General features: G+C 37.0%; 1 protein-coding gene across 1 annotated transcript in view; it reads left to right on the plus strand.

Annotated features, from left to right (window-relative positions):
* The first annotated feature begins 493 nt into the window (after window positions 1-493).
* The window catches only part of LOC138706331 (uncharacterized), a 36,072-nt gene continuing 9,940 nt past the window's right edge, over window positions 494-26,625 (plus strand). The window contains exons 1-3 of the mRNA XM_069835467.1: window positions 494-649; window positions 18,881-19,102; window positions 25,418-26,514. Of these exons, the coding sequence (XP_069691568.1) occupies window positions 19,091-19,102; window positions 25,418-26,514 (1,109 nt within the window). The 5' untranslated portion in view covers window positions 494-649; window positions 18,881-19,090. The remainder of the gene's footprint in view (window positions 650-18,880; window positions 19,103-25,417; window positions 26,515-26,625) is intronic.

Here is a 26,625-nt window from a genome sequence, read left to right on the forward strand (position 1 = left end):
TCGCGATGTGCAGTAAGGGAACAACGTTTATGTGGAGGGGGGTAAAAGTAGAAGGGAAGGTCGGATGTGTGTCTACTGAGTTCAACCCTTCCCCTATAATTCGTACGTAGACTCATCCGATCTCGTGCGCAGCTCTGTAGGAAGAGTGGGGGAGTGTCTTGACAAAATACTTGAGCTGTGCTTGTATCTCGAGATGTGTTTGTTAATCTGTTACGATTATGCACGCGACTCAAAACTCGGATAAAAGTAAAGGGTGAGGCGAACGCTTGACTGATAACGAGAGTACTCGTTAATGAGTGGTGTAAGTGAAACGGAGAGCGCCTAACCTAGAAATACGTTGCAAGACACACAATACCGAAAAGTTGGCAATTATCAGATACTTTCATACGAAGTTTCCCCCCACGCTCTCCTGAGCTCGCAGCAATTAGCTGTCCACTAATCAGGGCACACGACATGCTCTCCACACTTGGGTACTCCTCTAAGTGGATATAAGACACCACGCATGCTGGCTTCCGCAGACAAACCTTCACCTGTGCAGTGCAAGTTGTGTGAACAGAGTGAGTGCATGGACAATGGACGTGTAGGCTTGGGACAGGTCCAGAACAGCTTCCACAGTGTGATAACAGGACACAAGTCTGAAGTGGCTAAGGTAATTGCAATTCTTTATTTACGTCTCTTTTCTAAGAGCTTATCACACGATGACATAAGAGTGCTTAAATGAAAAAGGAAGGGGGAAACGGAATGTTCGGTGAAACCCGATCCACAGGCTTTCTGTTCGTCAAAAATTATACAGAATATGTTCGGGATCGAATCCCGATTATTTTAATTTAAAATGATTGTATCACTATTTATACAGGGTGGAAGTGAAATAATAAAATTAATAAAAACTTGTCTAACTAAAGATATGGATTACCCAACAAATTTAATTTATACAGATTTTAAAAGTATTAACTATTGAAGAAATTTATAAATATAGTTTACTAACTTACTACCACAGAAATCAAATAAAGCATAAATCTAATCAACATGAATATCGTACTGGAAAACAAAAGCCTACTTTCCCATTAATTGAGCCTAAATGTCATACAAGTGCAGCTCTTAAACATGGTGCTAGCTTCGGCCTAAGACTTTATAATAAAATTACAAACCATTTTCCAAATTTGAAATATTTTAAACTTGAACCTTTTAAAAAAGAAATTTATAAAATTATTCGTGATATATAATATTAACAAATGTGTGTATTTTTTACCTTTTACTTCTGTCGACTATATTTATGTTTTTTATTGAATATCACAGGCTTCTGTCTGATTGTCAATTTATGTGTTTTTTCTCTCTTTTTTCCTTTTTTCTTTCTTTCTTTTTTTTTTTTTTTTTTTTTTGCTCTTGTGTGTTATTTATCGATTTGAATTAAGTTAATTACTTTACTAAGTAAACTGTCATTGCAATTTTTATGTTATATTATTCGCTAAGACTACACCTTACACGAGCCTGGCTCTTAAGGTAGTGACTAGAAACATTTTTGTTTTATAATTTTAATTTGTACTCACTAGCTAAATAAATATATTAAATAAATAAACCTTGCAGATTTTTAGAGCGAATAGCTCATGTTATATGTAACAAAAAGGTGTAGTACCATATTGGTCGAAAGTTCATAGTTTTCTAGGAAAAAAAATGTGTTTTTTTTTTTTTCCAAATGTTTAACACCCTCTTATTCCGTAGCTATTGGGAGTATAATCGTGATTTCTGTCGATATCGATAGAAAATCTAATAAAGAATCATTTATTCCTTTGGCGTATTTCAATAGCGTGGATGGTTTTCGTGTAAATTTAATTTAAAAACTACTAATTTCAAGTCAGTGAATGATGCGACCAAACTGCAACGTTGTAGCCAGAGAGGGAAGTTCGCGTAGGGAGACAGACTTGAGTTCGTTGATCTCTTACAGCCGTATTACGAAAAAAAAAATAAAAAGAAGAACACTGTGTTAGCGGCGATGTTGCCAGATTGCTAAACTTCCAACTTAATTTTCTAATTAACCGTGTATTTAATTACGAAAAGTAATATAGATTTTCTATTCATTTAAGCGCATCCTATCATCCCTCTCAATCTGCAGGATTATTTCACTTTAACGCTGTATTGATGTTATATATGAACATTTAATATAAATGAACAGCCGATTATAATCACTACTAATAAATAAAAAATTAAATGAGGGTTCCTCATTCTCTATGCATTAAATGGTGCAATCGCAACAAACTGACTACAAGAAACAAGAAGTCCCAGTAATTGTGAACATCTGTGGTTGGTAATCGTAATGGTAATTTTGTATTTAAAGTTAATCTTAAATTACATAAGGTATTCGGTGGTAAATCGGCCGTTAAAAATTGTAAAAGAATACAGAAATACTCTAAGATGTCAGCCCCATAATGTCTCTGGCAAACTTCCCGTCAATTATTCATTCTATGGCACCACTCTCATCACCACACTTTCTGAGTGTGTACATTATTCTAACTCTCCTATCTACGAGTACCACTTCTCCTAAGTACTTATCTATATGCTAACTACATATTGTTTATATACATACCTACCGATTTACGTACATGTCTACCTAATTATACGTAGGTAGATTATCTGTCACTCTATTCGTCTGTCATTCACTATCTATACGTTTATATGTGATTAGCCTCTATCCGTTAGCCACTGTCTCCACCCGTCATATAATCACATATCTCTATCAGTCACTCACTGTCCATCAGTCAGTCACACACAACTTCCATCATTCAAACACATACACTATCCGTCAGTCACACATATTATCCGTTAGACACACAGACTATCCATCACACAAAATATCTATTAGCCAAACACAACATCCATCAGACACACACACTATTCCTCAGCTAGTCACACACAATATCCGTTAATCAATCACACATAATATATGTTAGTCACACACACTATCCGTCACACACATTATCCGTCAGTCACAAACATACTATCCATTAGTCACACATAATATCAGTCACACACAGTATCCGTCAGTCGAACATATTATCCGTTATATAGTCACACTATCCGTCAGTCAGTCATACACATACTATCCGTCAGTCACACACGCTCTATCCGTCAGTTAGTCACATACATGCTCTATCCGTTAGTCAGTGACACACTGTCTGTCAGTCAGTCACACAAACTACGCATCAGTCAGTTACACAGAACCATCAATTAGACCAGTAGTGTCAGAGTTGTAAGCTCCGAAACCGGTTGTGGTGCTAGAGACGTCCAGTCGGAGCGTGAACTTGCTTATGTCTGTGGAAGTACCGGAGCACGCAACGAGTTATAGTGGAGTGCTCCGCTCCGTTTAGGCTGTGTCTGACAACGCTGAATTAGACACACACAAAACTATCACTCTCCCAATCAATCTTTCTATCCACCGGGTAGTCATTCGCTCTTAATAATCGCCTTCTGTTCACTCTCTGTACCCTTCTGTCAGCCTCTCATTTTCGTTTTCCAGTTTATCTCTTTCTTGCTCCTGTCTCTCTCTCTCTCTTCCATATGCCAGTCTATTTTCCTCCCTTTTGTCCAGATGTCAGTCTCACTCTACCTCTTTTCTGTCTGTCAGTCACTGTAGCCTATCGATGCTTTTGCCAGTCTCTTTTCTTTCCGTTTGCCAGTCTCTCTCATTACAGTTGTTAGTCTCTTTTCTGTCTGTCTGCCTATCCTACATCCGTCGATCTATCCACCGTCCTATTCACCTATCCATCATTCACCTATCCATCATTCACCTCTCTACCCATTTTCATCCACCCACCCATCTCTTCATTCAACTCATTCATACGTCCATCTCTAGACTCAAATCTATCCAACCATCTCTGTCAATTTTTATCCATCCATCTGTGTACGCTTCTCTAACCGTACATATCTCTACCTATCTGTATTCACCCATCTCTACCCATCCGCCTCCCTACTCATCTCTATCTATCCACCCATCTCTCTACCAGTGCTGTTTTGGTAATTTTTTTCTTGACCATACGCCACACACTTTATTTTTCTCCCTTGAAATATATTTTGCTTTCCTCTCTCTACCTCTCTGACCGTCATTTAATGGTTCTTTTAATATATATTTTACGACGCTTCATCAGCTGCGATGGTTGCATTTGTTGTTAATGGGTTTGTGGAAAAACTCCGGAAGAAACCTCAACTAGGTAACTTATCCCAACTAGGAATTGAACCCAGTCCGCTTGTTTCACAGTCAGACTTGCTAACCGTTACTTAGAATCTTTTAATATAAAAATAAGTAAAGGATTATTGTTTTGATTTACATTTACATAACTACAAAATAAGTTTTATTGAAGGAATATCGTATGAAGTCTTCACAGTAGATGCACACGCGTCTTGATGAATCTTGGAGCGTTTATCTGCAGCACTTTGGTGTTTTTCAATTATACAATTCTGGTTCTGTAGCGATGGACCGTTTATGATCATAAACATCAAATAAGATAATTATACTAGGAACAGCAAGTGAGAATCTACGATCAGTACAGATCTCCTTGTAAAAATATATATCTCCATGTAGGCCTACAAAACTTACGCCATATGACTCAACCGCTTATGAATGTTTAATGTGGGACAAGAATCAGAAAAGAATATGTGTATCAACACTCAACGGATTGTGATACTAATAACAACCCACGAGGTCTGTTTGTTGTCAGCTTTGACAAATGAACTCGGGCGTAAACTAGATTTCCACCATATGAAGGGGCGGATCCAACCGCTCCTTAATCACCTTGTTCATCGTGCGGTGCACTGGGCGCACATACCTTTCACCTTCAACGTGACATCAGCAATAAATGTGGATTAGAACAGTAAAATATTTGGGGCATGCACAAGCATCAAGTGAAAACAATTACGAAGAACTCCGCGATATCCTGCAGCAGTGTTTGCTTTTACATTTCACCGCCTGACTTATCCGTTTATGTCGTATAGCGTATCCCTGACCTCACACAGCTTTCGCCAATGAAATTCAAAGGAATCGGTGACTACAAAGCTATACAGACCAGAGTTACAATAAAACTTAAGAACTCACTGTATAAACATGTTGAGATAAGTCATAAAAGTTTCTCTAACTAAACGTTGCCTGCATAGCAGCTGTTTTCAACCTATGGTATGCTTAACGCGAACCACTGCTGTGTGGCACTCAAAGTTTGAAACAAAATTATAATAAATATTAAAGTATATAGCTGTTTTCTATGTATGTTATGGAAAACTCCATTGAATAAATTCAAAGAGTACTTGTTTCTGATACAAGAAGTGGGTCCGAGGCGAACTCCTAACGCTGCGATAGCAGCACAATTAGGGAAGAAGAAGAAGAAGAAGAAGAAGAAGAAGAAGAAGAAGAAGAAGAAGAAGAAAAAGAAGAAGAACAAGAACAAGAAGACTTGCTTCTAATTAAATAGACCCTAGACGCTTTCCCATAATACTGTAGGCCTATACGCCAAAGCAAACAGTACTAAAATTATCGCTATCTGCTGTCCTCATTTCCCTAGCAACGAAGTAATTATTTATTATATAATATAATAGTTTGACATATTGTGAATTCAGTGTTGTGTTGATTTCTGCAATTATGGTTCTCACAACAGAGGAGAAGGTGTTTTATTATCGAGCATTATTTCCGGTCATACGGAATACTGAAATTTCAGTGTTCAGAGCCATAGTGGGCCAAGCACCATTTACTAAAAACGGAGAAAACAAGAGTTAAAATTAAATGATTACCATAATTTAACAAAACATATAGCAAGTAATATAAAGTATGCACATTAAAACTAAATGATATGTCAATCTTCATTAAATTATGGTATTTACTTAACTTTAACCCTTGCTTTCTCCGTTTTTAATGAATGGCCCTTGGCCCACTATGGCTATGAACCCTTCAATTACAAACACTCTGAAAATCAAGATAAATCATTATAGGCTAACTTACAAGGCGACGTAAGATTGATCGTATACGACGGAACTTCTCGACGACAGCTAACATTGTTGTGTTATTTGGTGCCGCATTGTTAAATCGTTCCTGGTACTGCTCTTTAACGTGGCGCAAGCTCGGCCCATCCCACTCCATATGACAGGAAATAATGCTCAATAATAAACACCTTCTCTTCTGTTGTGAGAACCAATTTAGCAAATCTTCACTATATTATGTCTCAACAATACAACATTGAGTTCAGATAAGCAATCTTCACCATGGATACGATACGTACATGCGCAGTATCAGTGCGAGAATTTCAGTACTGTTTGTTTTGGCGCATTTAGTGGTACAGCAAATGTCGTAAGTTAAGAATAGTGATGCGCCATTAAAAAAGGTTGGGAACCACTACTGTATAGTGTACAATATTATAGTAGCAATAGTAAAACAAATATATTTACGTATGGCGAAGACGATGGTTATCGGAAGAAAACTAAAGAAGGCAAACTTGCGAATTCGAAATGAGACAGTGAACCAAGTGGACAGCTTCAAATACATGGGATGTGTTACTAACAGTAACATGAGCTGCTGCCAGGAAGTCAAGATGAGGACAGCAGGTTCATCAAGACATGAAAGAAATAGAAAAGCGTTATGAAGAAAGATGGGATGAAGTGATGATGGCTGACTACTGTTAGTCTGTGAAAAGACAAAATGTGAGCTGCAACATAGAAGACGATCTCGAACACAGAAATTCCAGATGAAGAGAAAACGGTATTGAAAAATGTAGTGCCTGCGTGAGGCTCGGAATGAGTTGAACATAAATTTTATTATGAATATAAACAAGATAGAGCTGTTTGATTGTGTTTACTATATAGACATTTTCTCAAATATTACTTTATTTGTGTATTTAAATGTGTCAATATTGCATGAATGGAGCTAAAAATAGGACAATTCTTCAAATCATTATTTTTTTTTCATGCATATAGGCAAAATGTGACTTCGGATTCTTTAACAGAAGCCAACAATTAATCAAAATCAACCTTCGATATTAAATGCCTTGAAACGAAATTTCATTTTGCAACCCTGTGAATCTACTGATAACAAAATAAATCTAAGAAGCACATTTACTTGAACAAAAAAATCAATTTACGAAGCAATTCATGCATTAATTTATATTTAAACCTCGACCGCGATTTTGATTTCCCTACTCGGCTACAAAGAAATAAAGCAGTGTGCAGTTACTCCTAAAACATTAAATTCTCACAGCCCTCATTTATCGAAAGACGCTCGGTCTTCCACATACTTTATCTTGTTTACTTAGTATTACTCTTAAAAATTACACAGAATTAGTCTTCCGCAAAGTAATACCTGGAACTCAACGGCAATTACCCTTAGAGCAACATTCTTCTAAAATACCCCATTATGTCTCTAACATTACAATTCTCACAGCTAATGGTAACTTGCCACGGTCTATAAATTTTATAATAACGAGATAAAGCTAAAGGGTACAGTATATCTCGGATGAATCTTACCGACCACTTTTTGGGAAATAGCTCATCTGCGATTAAGAGGAAAGTACCTCATTAATCAAATCGACTCTCATCCACTGAACCGTTACAATTGCTGTACAGAGGATAGTGAGTCGGTCGGTATGTGGGAACAACTGTGGCCGCAGGCTAGGAGAAAACGGACAGAAGAAAGGAAGCTAAGAATTAATGCATTGCGTCATCGCCTGAGATACAACACCGACTTGGAACACCTGTACTACTTCAAGTACTAGTAGGATAACAGTAAGCAGTACGATCCAAATTTCACTACTAATAAAGTTAAGTTCAAATGAGTTTTCTGTCTACCTGTTTACCTACCGACACACCCATTCCCTCCATGTCCACCCGTCTACAGAACTATGTATCCACCTATTTAGCAACCTTTGTGTCCATCTCTTCATCCATTTGCGTGTTCATCTCTCTACCATGTACGTGTCATCCTATCTACCAATGTACATGGCCAATAGTCTACTAACAAATGTGTCAACTTGTCTCCCCACATGTGTGTCCACCCGTCTACATGCCCATCTTTCTATTAATTTGAATGTCCTGCCTCTCTATATGTCCTGCCTCTCTATATGTCCAGCTACCAACCAACACGGGTGTCTCTACCTACCTATCAACATGCGTGTCTGTTTACTTACTACCCGCTCTATATGCATACCCAATTGCGTATCTACATACAGTAACTACTCATCTTCGTAAGTACGAAGGGCAATCAATAAGTTTTCGGACTTCCCTGAATGTAGGCAACACACAGTACATAGAAAGCGGAGAAGTTATCTAGAACCAGGGAAATGCCTGGAATCTATACTAAATGCATCACTTCAAAGGTAGAGAACACTAGCCAAAAACCGTATATGAAGAGATGCCAGGAAAAATCGCAATAGGTCCTTAACATGTTTGCACAAAATCACGTGTAGGAGCTCAGTTCTTAAAGATAATCTGACGCTGTTTGACAGACTGACTCAACAGGCATGGAAGCAATGATCTTCAGTGACCAGCGCATGTATGTTTAACGGTATAATAAATACGAGTGCAATTCGGAAATATATTGATTGCACCTTGTATATACCTGAGTATTTATTTATGAGTACTTATCAACGTGTCAATAATATGTGCCAACGTCTCTATCAGCCTGACAACGTACCTATCTGTCATCTTAGAATGTTATGATTGTTCAGACGGTTATGGACAGAGTGCACAATTCCCACAGTTATGTCAAATTTTAATGTCACAACTTAAATAGTTATATTCCTAGCTTCTCGTATCATCTTATCAGTATTATTGTAATTTATACTGCATTTCTTGACGATTTTTATTCACAACATTTGTTCTACCATTTTAAAACATATTGACTGTGTTTAAGTGAAAGGACTTAACCGTCATTTCTTAAATGTGACTTCTTGTTGCTGTAATTAGTGCAATTAGTTCAAATTTAATTACAGAACGTGGATATTTTTTTTGACAAATGTTTGCATTCCTTTATATCAAGTAACTAATAATAATGTGTTAAAATTTAATTATAGCTGTTTCTGAATTTTTTTTCTCTTGTGGGATAAGCCCTTTTACCTGAACACCATCGATATCATATAGAAATGATATAGTTCATGCAACTTATGCATTGTTCGCACAACCTTTACTAGATTGCTGCAGGTTTATGCTACAAGAAAATGTTTTACTGATCATTGATCGACCAGTGTGAATACTTAAGTGGATACATTATGTTTTACAATTAATTTTGTATATCTTCCAATCACACTTTGTTACAGTTCTTTGCAGTTTTATTCCTTGCAAGGCCCCAGAATTTATACAGGATGTTCGCATAACTATGTTACAAACTTCTAGTAACAGTTCAGGGGATCAGAAAGAACAAATGGCCATGAAGGACCTGTGTCCAGAAACGTACTGTTTAACCGTAAAAAAATCCATTAAAGAAATTAATAAATATTATATCATATTATCCTTCAGGGCAAGCTTTTGGCATATCCGTTGATGGGGTTGTTTACCGTTAGGCTGTTTTGACTAGTATGCAGGCATTTCATATATGTTTATGCCACTTCCATTTAGAAGCTAGCTTTGCTTTGCGTCGCCAGTTCAGTTTACGTTTCTTAATTTAATGGCTCAGTACACGTTATCAGAACTTCTTGGCATAAAATGGAGGCAATAACAGAGAAGTCAAGGGAATACCTACATCGATACTGATATCCACTACAACGTCCCCTGCACGACCGTTTTCCGGCAAGGTGGATTGGAGGGGGAGATCCTGTTACTTGGCCACCAGGATTCTATATTTAAGTCTGCTTGATTTTTTTTTTTTCTTATATGGGTCATATGAAATCAATTGTTTACCAGACATCTGTTGACATCAAAGTGAAACTACTGGCAAAAATCTTACATTTCTGCCACAGGATCCCAATTACAACTGGGCAAGACTGCGGCGTTGCATAATTTTGGTTTGAGATAGGTTAAGTTATTTTGAACAACTCCTGTAATGTACGTTCTTTGAACAAAAGTTTGCCATCGCTTTATAAAGAACGTACTCCTAGTAAGTTAAATAAAGAAAACAGTTCAGAAAAAATTGTAGTAGAAATCATTGTGCAGGTACATACAAGGGCCTCTAAAGGCTAAAGTGTTCGACTTTGGATATGGGATCGTACTGACAAATTTGTTTTTTCTGACAATCTCGACCGTCACTAGAAATTTGTAACATAATATAGTCCGAGTATTCTTACTTTATCTCTCACTTTGAGAGAGGAACAGAGATTAAGGGTGTTTGAGAATAAGGTGCTTAGGAAAATATTTGGGGCTAAGAGGGATCAAGTTACAGGAGAATGGAGAAAGTTACACAACGCAGAACTACACGCATTGTATTCTTCACCTGACATAATTAGGAACATTAAATCCAGACGTTTGAGATGTGCAGGGCATGTAGCACGTATGGGCGAATCCAGAAATGCATATAGTGTGTTAGTTGGGAGGCCGGAGGGAAAAAGATCTTTAGGCAGGCCGAGACGTAAATGGGAGGATAATATTAAAATGGACTTGAGGGAAGTGGGATATGATGATAGAGACTGGATTAATCTTGCACAGGATAGGGACCGATGGCGGGCTTATGTGAGGCGGCAATGAACCTGCGAGTTCCTCAAAGCCATTTGTAAGTAAGTATTCTTACATATTATACTATAGAGGTGAAACCTAAGCATTTTTCCCTTATTACTACACATGGTAGTGGACTATATTGATTTTCTAGTTGTCAGGTTGAATTGCCTTCTGTTAACTTTCAATTTCTCGGAAAACTGCGTAGATCAGCGGTCATCAGTACAGTGAACCCTCGGGCTAGCACCCGCGTATAAGAGACTGCACTATGATGCATCCGTAGCTGCTGGCGGGCATGCTTTCTCTCTCTCTTCCTGCTGCACGACGGGGCATATTATGATGCACTGCTTACCCGTTACCCATTTCAGCGAGTGCTGACGACCACTGGCGTAGATCCAGGGGCCGATCTGGAAGTCTACAGCCAGTTCCTCTATCAATTGAGCTACCTGGCCACCGTAGATGCATACAGACGAGAATGTCAGTAAATAAAATAATTGTAGGTTTAGTAATCGAATATTGTGGTCACAATGGAATAAAACTGCAGATCTGCCCTTCATTAATAAACATCAAAGCTGACCATGGAAGTACGACATTGCAACATTATGTTCACGCCACGGCGAATTAACAAGAAACATCGAAGTAGGTGAGTTAACTAGAGCAGATAATAAGAGACGGTCCGCATTACTAATGCACGTATTTGTTACGTGTTTATTCAAAGCTGTTTACCACACACGGAGCTTCCTACTGCTGCCGGGACAATGGAGCGGCCATGCTTCACGCTATAATTAATTGCTTCCTTTGTAAAGATCACAGTAACGTACATCTATACATAGTCATGCAAAATTGTCCCGCGCCGTGGTCGCGTGGCCCAAGACGTCATGCCTTGACTAGCGATTCGGAATGAGCCCTATTTCATGTTCTTATGAAGGAAGAAATTTTCTCTGAAATTGCAGCTCATCCAGAATTACGACAAATTTTGAGAGTTAAGGCCTAGATCATAAATGTAACAGATAGATCGGCCTTATAGGATTTTGACGTTAACAAATTTTGTCAGGTTTACTACGCTGCCATCTAGTTGTTACATAAGGAGTCACGTCATAATTCACATTTCAATTGCATTAGCGACTGTACTGCCATCTCGTGTTCGTTTACGGCGGACGGATGGCGATCCTGGCGGTTGTGCTCTTCAAAGTGCTGCCGATTTTAACATAGCGATGAGTTATCTGTTACATATATGATCTAGGGTTAAGGTTAGTAGTGAAATCCTGTTTCGTACGCCAGATATAGCGGCTGGGAATGTTATTATCGTGCTGGCCACACGTTACTTCCGAATTGGTTGAATAACTGTTCACCTCCGCTAAAGCATGTGGACTTGATGAAGGAAGGGTGGAGCGGAGAAAAATCCCGGCCACTTAGTCGTAATGAGTGCACCTCTGCACATAGTGTGTTTGTCATTGTGCCACTGTCACACATCTGTGATACAGTGCATGAAGGTTGGCCACTGAAGAGAAACTAAGAGGTGGAGCTTAAACTGAGAGGATTCAATCCGGCATCGAAATTGGAATCCGATTTGGCTTAGTGGACAAAGCGTCAGCACGTAGATCTGAAAACCTGGGTTCGAGTCCCGGTGCCGGAGAGAATTTTTCTTCGCTTCACCCATCCTTCATAGTATGGTAATGCAGAATTCCTGCACAGAAATATATATACTTTCGTACATAACAATAATAAGATATACGTAAATAATCACTCAGTGATTTAAGACGGCGCTCATTCCGTCGGATCCCGGCCACTTAGTCACTCGTAATGAGTGTACCTCTGCATATAGTGTGTTGGACATTGTGCCACTATCACACATCTATGACGCAGTGTATGAGGGTTGGCCACTAAAAAGGAACTAAGAGGTGGAACTAAAATTGAGAGGATTCAATCCGGCATCGGAACTGGAATCCGGTGTGGCTTGGTGGATAAAGCGTCAGCACGTAAAGCTGAAAACCCGGTGCCGGAGAGGATTTTTCTCCGCTCCACCCACCCTTCATCATATGGTAATGCAGAATTCTTGCTCGGAAATAGCATACGTACTTCGGCACATCACATTAATAAAATGATATGTGGACTTGAGGTCAGCAGTCGACTGTTAGACTTTGGGTCTCTGTGGGCTGTCGTACCACGGATTCTATATTTTTTAAGAAAGAGAAAATAAGAACATGTAACGTGCTATCTAACAGTAGGATTTCCAACATTTAGAGACCCTGGAATTTCATAATAGATTTTGGCGCGAATTAATTTTAAGATAGAAAAGTGCCGGAAAGAATGAGAAAAGCTTTTAGGCTTCATATTTTGATGAAGGTAAATTTCCAACCGTACCTCCTCGTGGTGGGGGATGGACAACATCGAAAGACAGCTAACAAGGCAATGCAGACCGAATAACCGTCGGTATAAGTGGTCGCCTGTTTGTTAACGAGCAGAAGGCTACCCTCTTACCTAGGGGAATAAATAACCTCTAAAGAGAAGGATCTCTCTCCAGGGATCATGCTGGAGAGCCATGCCCGGGGTAACAAGGGTGAAGACTTCAACGACCGCTTAATGGGCGAAAGAAGCAGTCCTTCATGTGGTACTGACAATGGCTTGACTAGACTCCAGAAGGCAGCAGCCCTGCCACTAGTCTAACTTTACGAGAGTCTTTACTTTACAGAAAAGTGACCAAATAAAATGTAATATTTATGGTCTTAAAAATAGTATGGGGTGTTGTTCACTATATCCAAAAATATTATGTTTACGTGCTCTTCAAAATTTAAATGCCCGAACGCAGCACTGCAACCACGGAGGAAGTTGATATCTTTAGTCGACTATCTCCGTAACTTATATTTTCATTAGAGATGAACAACGACCGAGAAAGCAAGACTAACAGCGCCCGCAAAGCCGAAAACCCGCACGACAATGTTGTATACGTCGCATCATTGACGTAAAGACTGCTTGTGAGTGTTTCGAGACGTCGAGATTGATCACTCCCGAAGTCCCGAACGTCAAGTAGCCTTGAATCGCTGTATTTATTTATACCTGACTGAACTTTTGTCTACTTTGGTAACTGTTATATATGTATAAACAATCAAGTAGCCTATTTGAAACATCATCTCTACCTTTCAGTGTACAATAATCCGTTCCCCAAACTTTATTTAATTTCTAGGCCCTTATTAAAAGACTAGGAATTTTCTTTTCGTATGTTTGAGATCAAGTGTGCAATCTCAAGTAAAAAGATAACGTTATGTTTCATGGTTCTTATAAATGCAAATTTATTTGAGAATTGTTCTTTTCCTATTTATATAACCATAGGTAGTACAATATAATGGAAACAGAACATTTTGATAACTAAGATACTGTTCTGTTTTGTCTTTTTGTCTCATTTAAACATTTATAATGTTATTTATTTCAATTATGTATGTTATTCAAAGTTACGAAATCTTTCCGCGCCGACCAAATGCTATTTCGAGAATGATGAGCGAGACTCGAAAGACATATGGAACGAACACAGCGAGCGTAAGTGGCAGTTAGTTTTGTTCATCTCTATTTTAAATATGTTGAACCAAATTTTCTCAGTAACTACTTATAGTAGGGCAATGAAATTTTCACAAAGCTATTATATACAGTAAAGAACATATTTTTGTATATTATTAAGATGTACCGAAGTGTATACCATATTTCCGTGCAGAAATTCTGCGTCATCATATGATGATGGATGATTGGAACATAGAAAAATTCTCTCCGGGACTGGGATTTGAACCCGGTTTTTCAACACTACGTGCTGACGCTATAGGCACTAAGCCACACCGGCTTCCCATTCCGGTGTCGGATTGAATTCTCTCAGTTTAAGTTCCACCTCTTGGGTTCCCTCTAGTGGCCTTCCCTCATGCACTGTGTCATAGATGTATGACAGTGGCACAATGTCCACAGATGTGCAGAGGTGCACAAGAGCTTATACTTTTATGAAATAAAATATAACAAAAAATAGAACCAACATAATCTTTTTTAAGATATTAAAAATTTCTGTAAAAATACCAAAGTGATATAAACTGTAGTTTTTCGAAAACTTAAATGTAAATAAGAGTTATTTTTAAGTTAGATACTTTGGTAAAAAGAAATAATTTTCAGTCGTTAAAAATTATGAAAAACAAAATAAGCCGATTTCGGTAAACGTATCAAGTTCCAAATACCTATCTCTAAAACTTTAGAAGTTATAAGAATTTGAAGGTCATATTCTAATTGACTTTACACGTTTGCATCCGTTCCCCTTTAAATTTAAGACGCACATTATTACAATAATTTGAAGTCACATTATACACAAAGGTCCACATCTGTGGAGTAACGGTTAGCATGCCTAGCCGCGTAACCAGGTGGCCCGGGTTCGATTCCCGGTCGGGGCAAGTTACCTGGTTGAGGTTTTTTCCGGGGTTTTCCCTCAACCCAATATGAGAAAATGCTGGGTAACTTTCGGTGTTGGACCCCGGACTCATTTCGCCGGCATTATCACCTTCATCTCATTCAGACGCTAAATAACCTGAGCTGTTGATAAAGCGTCGTAAAATAACCTACTAAAATAAAAAAATATACACAAAGCAAGTACAGGGACATCATTTTATTTTTACTTCAATTTTTATTGTACCTGAGTTTTTGAATGTACTTCACTCCCACCCCTCTACTAGTAAACTCCAAGCATCCTCCACACAGAACCGAGGCCGCGTATGCAGTACTGAATTGGTGAGTATAGTGCGTTCCAGAAAAATGTTCACGTTTTCCAGTGACGAAAGAGCTTTCAATATTGAATCATATTTTCGCACAGGTACTGTCGTCCGTTTGTCTACGTCGCATCCCGATTTCCCCCACCTGCCTCTGTTCGCCCCTATGTAAAAGCTGGGCTGTCTTAGCTCTTTTCTGAAAACATTTCTATTAGGAACTGGACGTTTACGGAATATTATACAACTGTCTAAAATAATTTAAATAAAAGGGCCTCTTTAAGTAATCAACTGTCATGTGATTTCCTCCCTTTCTACGACCCTACAACATAACCACTTGGACGGACAGTAGATAGTATATCTGAGTAATTTTATCTTTTCGTATCGGGCAGAAGTGAAGATTTAATTTACAGTACGTAAGGTACTCTTTTATAGAGTAGGTACAGAATTATTTCAACATGAATTATTTACTAGTACGAAGAACGAAGCTGGTAATTGGGATTAGGTACAATAGTCTATAGTGTGATAATATGCACATTAGAACTGAAGCCTGTATCGAAATGAACGGCCACCACTTTCAAAAATGTGTTTAAATATCCATATTATGATTATTTTTCAATTTAACTTCAGTCTCTATATTGTACGCTAATGTGCTGTAGACAGTATAATATACACTGCATAATGAATCAGCTCAGTTCATGAGTAAAAACACTCATTGTTAATACTGTACTGTATTTTGATTAAACAAAAACCTAATGAAAATAATCAAACTCAAAATTGCAATATTTCCTAGTTTACGTAAATGGATGAACTACTTTTCTTCCCTCCTATACCTAGTAAAGTGATTTGTTTGCATTTTACGTCAGTATCATCGAACTCCAGTCGTGGAAGGGGGTGGCAAACGGCATTGATCCAGAGGTATAGGCAAGTTAATATTAAAAATGTTAGTAAAAATAAAATGATGTCCCTGTACAATGTAAGGAATTCGCAATAAAATGTTTCATGCTAAACCATAAAAATGTATTGGAAAATGGCAAATGTTGCTTAGATTAAAGTATGGATGTTCAAAAACACTCGAGTTTCTTATCATAAAGAATTATGGTAAGAAGTTCCTCTACCGATCAATGGATATCTTGACGTCCCTAAGACCTGGTTATGACCTCTTTTAAATATATTTAATTATTATCAGCTCAACAACGGACACAGTAGCTATCAGGAGCCCTACTTTCAGCTCGCTTCAGATATGTGTCAGCACAGTATCACAGTTGCACCTTTTGACGCCGGGAAACATTCTACAAAAGAACATATCGGAAGTCCTTACACGCTCCAAGTGGTTTCAATTGGGGATAAAGAATCTCTTTCACATGCAGATTTCAATAGACTTCACACTTGAACTAATATGACAATTTGTACTAATTAAAGAGCGAAATAATTAGTTTTATTTTCAACTTTTACAACGGTGGTTGGTCTTATGACATTACTGTTACACTGTACAAGCATAAGTACAGTGGAATTAAAAAGTATGTTTACGAAGTTCTTATCGTGCTCCTGGATCAAAACCAGACAAATTCATTCTATGAATATAGTTTCAAATGTTTCTTCTTACTTTCTTATAGGATAAAGTTTTGTTATGTAGGAAAATATATCGAGATATTAACGAAAACAAACATTTTTAGCATTCATTTTATCCCAAAAGTGGTTTTCGATGTTTTATCTAAACTATTTGTTACATTTTGTTCACATTCAATAGCTATAGTGCGGCCAAGGGGCGAATCCTATCAGAAACATGTCACTACTGTAGCTTTGTGGTTAAATTACAGTCATTACAGACATGCACAATGCGCGAGTGACGCGCAATTATTTCAAATCTTCCGAGCTTCCGCTTCGAAGCGATAATCAGCAAGATTTAGAAGTGATAGCAATACTTTCATGTTTAATGTTTTGTTTTTGTCTCATTGCTATTATTATTATTATTATTATTATTATTATTATTATTATTATTATTATTATTATTATTATTATTATTATTATATGATTTATTGTTTTTAAGCCAACATCCAAGTGGCGATAGCAGTTCACATTTCTGCATTCAGGGATTCACCATCACTATTTACAGAATTCTTTACTAAACTATTCATTTCTCAAAATGATATTCCTGCCCATAACTTGAACTCGTTATTCTTCCTCATACAATATTATCCTCAACATACTACAACATTCTACAAAAGTGATATACTACACAGCAACACATTTCCAACCCTACCTTTTCTGACGACCATCCTCCAAATTCGTCTAATATCCAACTATTCCCCCTTTATATCAAAGTAGATTACTATCTTCCTCTATACATAATAATAACAATCACCACAATAAGTTCTACTCACTATTATTGTTCTTGGTATTATTATTATTATTATTATTATTATTATTACAAAGTTCATCCCTTATTAAATTCTCATATCCTGCATTTAATCTCCCGTAGGTTGGCAGATCTGATGTTACATGCATTCTGCGATTGTCAAGAATGACGTAAGACGTTTAGTTTAGCATTTCGCCGATATGCGGCTGAAAACTTGGTCGCACAACTTGATTGGGAAGGAAGTGTTAAATCACATCTTATTCCCTTGTTTCTCATTCAAAAAAGAATTTAAAAATTTTTTAGTCAAAACCGGTTGATTAACAATTTTTTAAAGAATATCGTGTTCATACAATTGATCATATTTATAATTTAATTCTGTTGAACTTTCGTATAAAGCTGACATAGAGGTATTTTAATAATGCAGGTGCTATGTGTACTAGGTGAAATAATTATGTTATCTTTTTTTGCTTGTACCAAAACACAATAAATACACAATCTGGACAAATTCATTCTTCATATTATACTCGTAAAATAAATGCAGAATTAAGCAACCACAGAGAATTAAATATATTTCTTGAAATTGAAACTATCCATTTTGTGATTTTTCATACATAGCTATATTTCTTTCTTTTCTTTTTTTTTTTTCAAATAGTGTTTTTCCTCAATTTCTACTTATAATTTTAATTATTACTTCTGATTAAGGTTCTGACTGATATGTATATCTATTATCAGGCAGTACGTCTCACTTGACGATATATGTCAGAGAAAGAACAATTGTTTGCATGCATTTGAAGTCTGATTAGTGGAATATGTAGCAACTCCCCCCGAAAGGAACTGTCCAACCTACCCCATTATCTCCTGGCCTAGTTGCCTCATGAGTTATGTCTTATTAGTGTTACTTATGAGGTTCAAACCTATCTTCGGACAGTTGACTAAACAAACAAAAAATTTTAATTATAAGTTATCATTTAACTTCTGGTAATATGTTACATAACTGGAAATGCCCCAAGCATGAGCATTTATTCGTTTGGATGAAAACTATATATTTTAAAAATGTATGCCTATATGTAATTCGTAATCTCAATTTGTAATATTGATTCTTAACTTAAAGGGTGCAATGCACCGTGTTGGTACTGCTTACGTTTAGTTATGTGTCGCCCACACACACAAGAACCTTTGCTTTCTCCAGGACACACTACTCTGGACCAGTCAGCGAGAGGAAGGAAGAGGCTGCAGGCCCACGAAGAGCGAAAACCGGGTCGTGGGCAGAGCGTCGACCCACTTGAACCACCTCCTATTCCTGCAGGGGTTAATCGCAATGCCGAGGCAAGAGTGCCATTGCACACACCAGTACTGAACAGCGCGGACACGGCACGGCAGCTGAGTGACTACCGTCACCATGGCGACGACGGTGAGTACTAACATACCTCAATTACTACACATTTGCTTAAACGCAACCAAACCAGGTAACACAGAGCCTGATCAATGTTCAGCTATACTGTAGTTTGCGCTTGTGTATTTTTGCCGTATTGGAGCTACTTACCATGCGGCGGGAAATTTGAATATCTCTTGTATCGATGGGCATAACAAAAAAAAAACCGCTAGACATATCTGATTTCACACATCTCGATTACCTCCCGGGGTTAATAAAAATCATTCTACTGGAAGTGTTTTGAATGTCAAATTTCACGACTAAAATCTCTCGATAGAAAATATCACTCAAAGGAGCGTCAAAAATATTATAGTGGAAGGATTGAATAAACACACAAATTTTTTATCCTAATTAAACCAGGAACATATCTTATGAAGTGAAATCGTAAATGTATACATTTCCACATAGATGGAAATTCTTGTTAATAAGGCACTATTTGTGAAATCAAATCATTTTCCACATTATCACTCCATCTAAGCCTGTCTTCCTCTCTTTCTACTGCCTCTCATCTTTCGTTCTAAAATCTTCTTCACCACTCTAACCTGGCTCATTCTTTGTACAGTAGTGGCAAGAAAACCAGACCGACCCTTGTAGCTGATTTCAGAGCCTTGTTCACTCCAGAGCACGATAGACTGGTAACTAAGACTTTCATGGTTCGAATCCTACCTGGGAAGGAAACTTTTTTTTGTTCCTTATTCAAATTTATTCCCAATACTTTTCGATTGCTGGTAAAATTCATGTTCTGGGAATAATAAGGTAATTAAGTAGTAAAATATCGCTGCAATCGTAAAGTATTGGGAATAAAGAAGCCACCATTGAAAGAAACAACGTATGTCAAATATCTGGGTATCATTATTGATCAGAATTTAAAATGGCCTCATCACATTACTTATCTTTGTAAGAGGCTTCGTAAAACAATTTATAAATTCGTTAATCTTCGATGCTACTTACCCATTAGAGTTCTACGAAATGTTTATTTGGCCATTATTCAGTCTATCATTCAATATGGTATAATTGTTTGGGCTGGAAGTACAACAATTAATCTTAGTCCGTTAAATTTACTACAAAAACGAATAATTAAAATTTGTTTAAAGAAACGTTTTGATTATCCAACTAAATTCATTTATTCTGAATTTAATGTATTTAATATTGAACAAATTTATAAGTATACGCTGTTAAAATTTTATCATAAAAATTGTAATAAGTTTGTATTACAGACACATAATTATGACAAGACGAAATATTAATTCAACATTAGTAGAACTAAAATGTCTCACATCTGCTGGTCTAAAGCATAGCATTAATTTTGGCCCTCGGTTGTACAATGCTTTAACTAAATTACACCCAGAACTTCTAACATGTAACCCACTAACATAAAACAAGAAAATTAGAAACGTGTTAATATCTTCAATTTGATTAAATAAATTTATAGCCTATGTGTATGAATTAATCAACCTATATTATATTTGTATTCTATAATTTTGAAATATATATATATATATATATATATATATATATATATATATATATATATATATATAGTCCTACTTTTCACGTGCGATATTATTCTTCTCTAGTGTTAATATTATATTATGTAATTCCATTGCCGCTGTAATTTAAATTGTAATTTAAATTTTAGTTTCTATTTTATTTTACTTATTTATTTTTATTATTATTATTTTTTTATTTTCTATATTCCTCTTATATTAATATTGTATTATATAATTTCTGTAACTGTAATTTTAATTCTATTTCCTATTTTATTTTATTTTATATTCTCTTATAGGCCTGTTAAAAATATATCTGAACTGCGACCGAACAGGAGCGCTGCTCATTCGGTCTCAAATTTTGTTAATACTACTGTATCTCCTTTTTTTATATTGTTTGTATTATTTTATTTCTATTTCTCTTGTTTGTTTGTAATTATATTCTTTATTCTGTATATTTAAATTTAAATAAATGAAATAAAAATAAAATAAAGTTGAATAAGGAACAAAAAAAAGTTTCCTTCCCAGGCAGGATTCGAACCACGAAAGTCTTAGTTACCAGTCTATCGTGCTCTGGAGTGAACAAGACTCTGAAATCAGCTACAAGGGTCGGTCCGGTTCTTTTTGCCACTACTGTACATGTCCCAACCATCTCAATCTTCTTGATCTTATTGTGGCCACAATGTCTGGTGTATTATGTTTGTTCATAATTTCAGAGTTTTCACGGATTCTCCATATGCCATTTTCATATATTGGACCGTAAATTCTTCGAAGTATTTTCCTTTCCCAAGTCATTAGTTGTTTTTTTGACTTGTTTGTTAAAGTCCATGACTCTGATCCATATGTCACAATAGGTTTTATAATTGTTTTATATAATCTTTCTTTTAACATCTTTGACAAATATATTTTCCTGCAGAGATGTGCAAATGCTTTATAGCATTTATTTCCTTGATTAATTCTTGCATTAATCTCTATCTCGATCTCATTTTGTTCTGTTATTAGAGTGCCCAGATATTTAAAAATCTCAACCCTTTCATATGTTTGACCTTCTAGCTCTACTTCTTTCACTTGTGGACGAACTTTCCTATTAACCATATATTTTGTTTTGTTGAGATTTATATTAAGACCGAATTTTGTCGCAGCAGTTGTCATATCTCTTACAGTCTCTGTTAGGTGTTTGGATGTTCTGCCCAATACCACAATATCATCTGCAAAAGCTAAACATTGACTTAATCTATTACATATTGTATTTATGAAATTAGAATACGATAAATGCAACGAAACGTTTAGCATCAAGAACGCCCTCAAACACCATACATGTCAACAATTGAAGCGTCGGCTGGAACAACGTTGTAAGTTACAAAATTTTCATTCGGCGTGTTTCCGTGTAATAATGTTGTATATCATGTTACCTTGCTATACTCTTTCGCTTGCAACTGTCCATCAATGCAGTACGTGAAATTTTTCCACTCAAAAGTTTGCTACCCTCATAAGAACAACGTTGTACGTGTACACATTTTTGCAGCTCCTGTAAATTTTATCGAATGTAACTTATAACGTTGTTCCAGCCGACGCTTCAATTAAAATTTTAGTTGATGCCACAGAAGTAACTCGATGTCTGGAACTCAAAATAAGAAAGAAACCAGGTTTTGTTTTGTTTCTTATGATTGAAAAAAAAAATTCTTAGCTCTTTCAGAATGAATACATAGAATTATGAGATTTAACGCAATAACGTACTAAAACGAAAATGGAAGATTATGAAACAGTATGAACGCTATACAGAATGGAACTGATATAACTATGCAGACTGAAGTAGTCAATAAAATACATTAAAATAAGTAAAACATATTTTATGCGTCTTGTAATTAAGTATAAGGTTAATTAGAAAATTAGGATGAAAACCTGCGTAAATTATCGACAACATCCAATCGCTGGCTCACCTACGAATACACGCATGAACTTAGGCCTAAATAGTAGCATTCCATCTCTTAGTCACTGCAGTAGGGTTGACAGACTTTCTAGTGGCAGAAAATCACGATAAGTGTTAATTTTTTTATTTTATTTCTTTATCAGATTATCTAGTCATAAATAAGAGTAAAAATCATAATCGTAAGGATTGTAATTATCGAGTAAAACAGTGTTAACATTCAGGAGAAAATTACTTTTCTCTGACAAGGGAAGGTTTTCGGCTCGAACAGGAATTTTTGGTTAAAATTTGTACAGAGGCTTACCTCACAATGGTGATGAAGTCAGTAAAAGCATTCATTTGTGTAACTCTCCGTTTGATTGGTATTGGTCAATACACTTCTTTAAAAATGTACATGAGGATTCTCTATAAAATGCATGAAACAGCATGGAGCAGAGCAATAAGCACAACACGCAGAAGCAACACCTGAACAATCTTCTGAACCACACTCCGGTGCTGAAAAATCAAATGCCACCTGAATTACATTTTTGAAGTTCGAGACTTGTTCAGGATTCACGTAACCAGCTGACTGCCAGGAATACTGAAGCATAGGGCGGACAACTGGTTATGAATAACAGAGTGCATTTTCATTATAAACACTCGATTTTCCAAGTTAAGTTCTGGATTCTCAGCAAGAGTCCTTATGCAATCTGTTATCCTCCGAGCATATATTTTGTATTGTCTAAGGAAATAGATATTCAGAGGCTGGAAATATTTAGTTTTTTTTTTTTAGGTGGAATGATCATACATTCTATATCCTAGCCTTGGAATGATTCATTTATTAAGGTCGTGTCCTTGTGCGCATTCAATGACTCACACAACAGTGCACATTTCTGATTAGCTGCAATATTTTCAGACAGAACGTTGGAGAAAAATGTTCTTAAATGGGCTTTAGATATTTTACCACTCGCACTAGCTTCTAGGCTAGGCTAGGCTTACGGGTAAGGTGTCTCATCCCCTTAACTTGTGCAGTGCTCTCCCCATCCCTCAACTTGTACAGTGCTCTAACACACAAACCACACATTACACAAACGAATGCTTTTGGGAGCTTTACAGAGATGTAAAGATGGACCTGTATACAAATTTTGGATACGAAATTCCTGTTCGAGTCGAAACCCTTCTCTTGTGAGAAGAGTATTCATTTGTGACTAATACTGAATTAGAATTTTTTGTTGTAGTGTACTATATCCCAAGAATAATCGGTAAAAAACTGCACAGTTATATTACTTCCACTCTGTATACTGTATAGAGTTGGCATTGAATAGAGAATAATGGCCTCGTGTTTTTGTGTAGCCCACAGAAGGAAAGCTTTCTGCATTACGAGTTGTCGTAATTATATTTACTCAACTTTCCTTCTTAACTGTGGTTATAAAAAGTGCTGCAATTAAAGTAGTCAGGAATTCGATTCACGACAAAGGCATGGAAGTTTATTGCCACTAATATCTCATAAGTAAAGTTTCTATGTTATGCCGGCCCATTTCATGGGATTGCACCGGGTGTTTTTCTTAAGTCATCAGGACGTAGAAAAATTCAAATGTAGACTACTAGATAATGCCATTAACTTAAACCCTAAATTATGAAACATTTTAATAACATAAGTCATGAATTGAAGAGAAATGAATATTCGTACAAGAAATTGTTGGATATATAACTAATGAAGTTTCCTGCGGCAATATTAATACTGGGCAGCAAGATTTCTGTCAAGACAGTATGTGTAACTGTGGCGACACATAATAGACATCCGTCCCAAAAGTTACCATCTACGACGGTGGTCTATTATTGTCATCATCATCATCATCGTCATCATCATTATTTATTTCATATTTTGCGTTCATCCTTTTGTACCATATCTATTATTTCTAATTTCTACTTTTTCTTTTTTCCGCGCTGTAGCCGCATGGTCTAATATGTCACTTTTTTCACTTCTCATGAGAAAGAAATCTTCCCATGATATTTTATTCCGATCAGTAGGCATCTATGGACCGCTGCCCACCCAGCATAGTGATGAATTTGGGAATCTACATTTACTAGCGAAATCCAAACCCGTAAGCCAGCTATCTAAAGATATCATCGTGCTAACTGAGGGGTTCACAACCAGAGTGGACCAAGTCCATCTGGAATAGTTCTGAGATATTGAGTCTTAAAGTTCCTGGCTCACGCTTAGCAACCTTCACCTTCCATAGGAAATGCTGCCCTCTGTGGAATAACAAATGAGTTATGGACTTTGTTTGTTATGACAATGAATAAATCTAAGTTTTCTTCATCCGAGATTGTATTAATCCACAAACTGATCAATGGTGGACTTGGTCCACTCTGGTTGTGAGTCCCTCAACTATACGTTATTCCTACACTGGTCGGATAATTGTTAACTTTTGCTGAGGCACGTAAACGTGAGCCCAACAGTCAGCTGATCGGCCCTGTCCCTCAATGGGCTGTTGCGCCACTCATTTATTACCTATTTGCTTTCTCTTTTATAACTTAGTTATTTTCGTTCTAACCTTCTTTTTAGCTATTTATAACGTTCTCACAATTATTACATTTGCTGAAAACTCGTTATGGCTAATGGTTGCTTTTCTAACGAATCCGATTTTTATTTTCGACAAATAATTAGAAACTTGGATTTTTTCCATATGGTTGTATATAATGTTCTCTGTGTTCTCTTATACCGTAGAGTTACCCTGTGTTCATAAAGAGTCTCGTTATTTTTAATGTGTGATTTTCGTTAAAATTTCTGTCAAGGTTGGGGATCAAATTAGCCAACAAATTCTAGTTCTTTAAGGTGCTGGTACTTGTTTTTGTTGATGATGATAACGATGATTTAATCTTGCATTTTTGTTGTAGATCTTCGCTCTTGTATCGCTTGCTTTGGTAGCGATGAAGGCGGCGGGTGTGACTATAGACACCCTCAGCTCAACAGACTGGCAGCCATCTGGTAGAAGCCTTCGTCAGCCTCAACAATCATTCAGATCTGGCTCAATATCGGTCATGAGGCCACCGCCACGACCTCACGAGAAAGGCCCAAGAGGTCATTCAAGGCCATCCCATCACTCTAGCTCTTCCCTAACGACACACAATAGACATCCGTCCCAAAAGCGACCATCTACACACTCCGACTCATCATCCAAACAATTTCTAGGTTATCAAGATGATATCAGACCAATTCGTCCAAATTTTGCTCAATCGTCTCCCGAATTTTCAAGGCCCACCGAGAATATTAGACAAAAACCATCATTCAGCTCTCAAATTGTTGATACATCAAGTAGGAAACCGCAAAAATTCAACGATTTGCCCGATAGTTTTATGTCAGAATCGATTGTCAGCGAGGATAGAGTTCCTTTCACAGAGCGTGGACCATTTCAGTACCCAAATCGTTTGTCACAATTCGAACAGAAGCAGCAGCAACATACATCGATCCTAGAAAGCTCGAGTCAACGTCAGAATCGCTTCGTACAGAACGCAATACCGATCAGAAGTATATGGAATCAAAATGGAAATGATTTTTCACGACCACCTCCAGTTGAAGAGGATCACGGACAGCACTCTATTCCTGTAAGTTCTCAGTCGCCGCACTTCTCAGGACCTCAGCTGTTCCCATCAGCCGAAGCTGAGCAGCGTCCAACATATCACTCCAACACTTCGGGTTATCTCATAGAGGAGCCCCTCGTCCAGTTCACCCAGAGCATAGAAGCTAGTGAACACCATTCAACGTATCACGCCCCAGGTCCACTACCGCAGCTAGATCCCGCTTTTTCAGCCATTAAAGTGACCAAGGCTCCTAGTTTTGGACCAGGTACAAGATCTGCCTTTCAAGACAACCAAAGCAAGAGCACATCTCCTCCAGAAACAAAGAAGAAAGCAACCTTGAAAGATATTCTCGCCGAGGACTGCCCGAAAGCTAAAGAAATGGGTTACTGTGCCTCACCTCCTAGATATCCTTCGTAAGTATATGGAAGAAAAATGTTCAATAAATTCTTACTGACGTGTGTTTCTTTCTCATTGTCATTTCAGTTTCTTCTTCACACAAAGAGGATTCTTTTACTTGGGCTAAC

The sequence above is a fragment of the Periplaneta americana genome, chromosome 9 (genome assembly GCF_040183065.1).
Source record: "Periplaneta americana isolate PAMFEO1 chromosome 9, P.americana_PAMFEO1_priV1, whole genome shotgun sequence".
NCBI classification, from domain to species: domain Eukaryota; kingdom Metazoa; phylum Arthropoda; class Insecta; order Blattodea; family Blattidae; genus Periplaneta; species Periplaneta americana.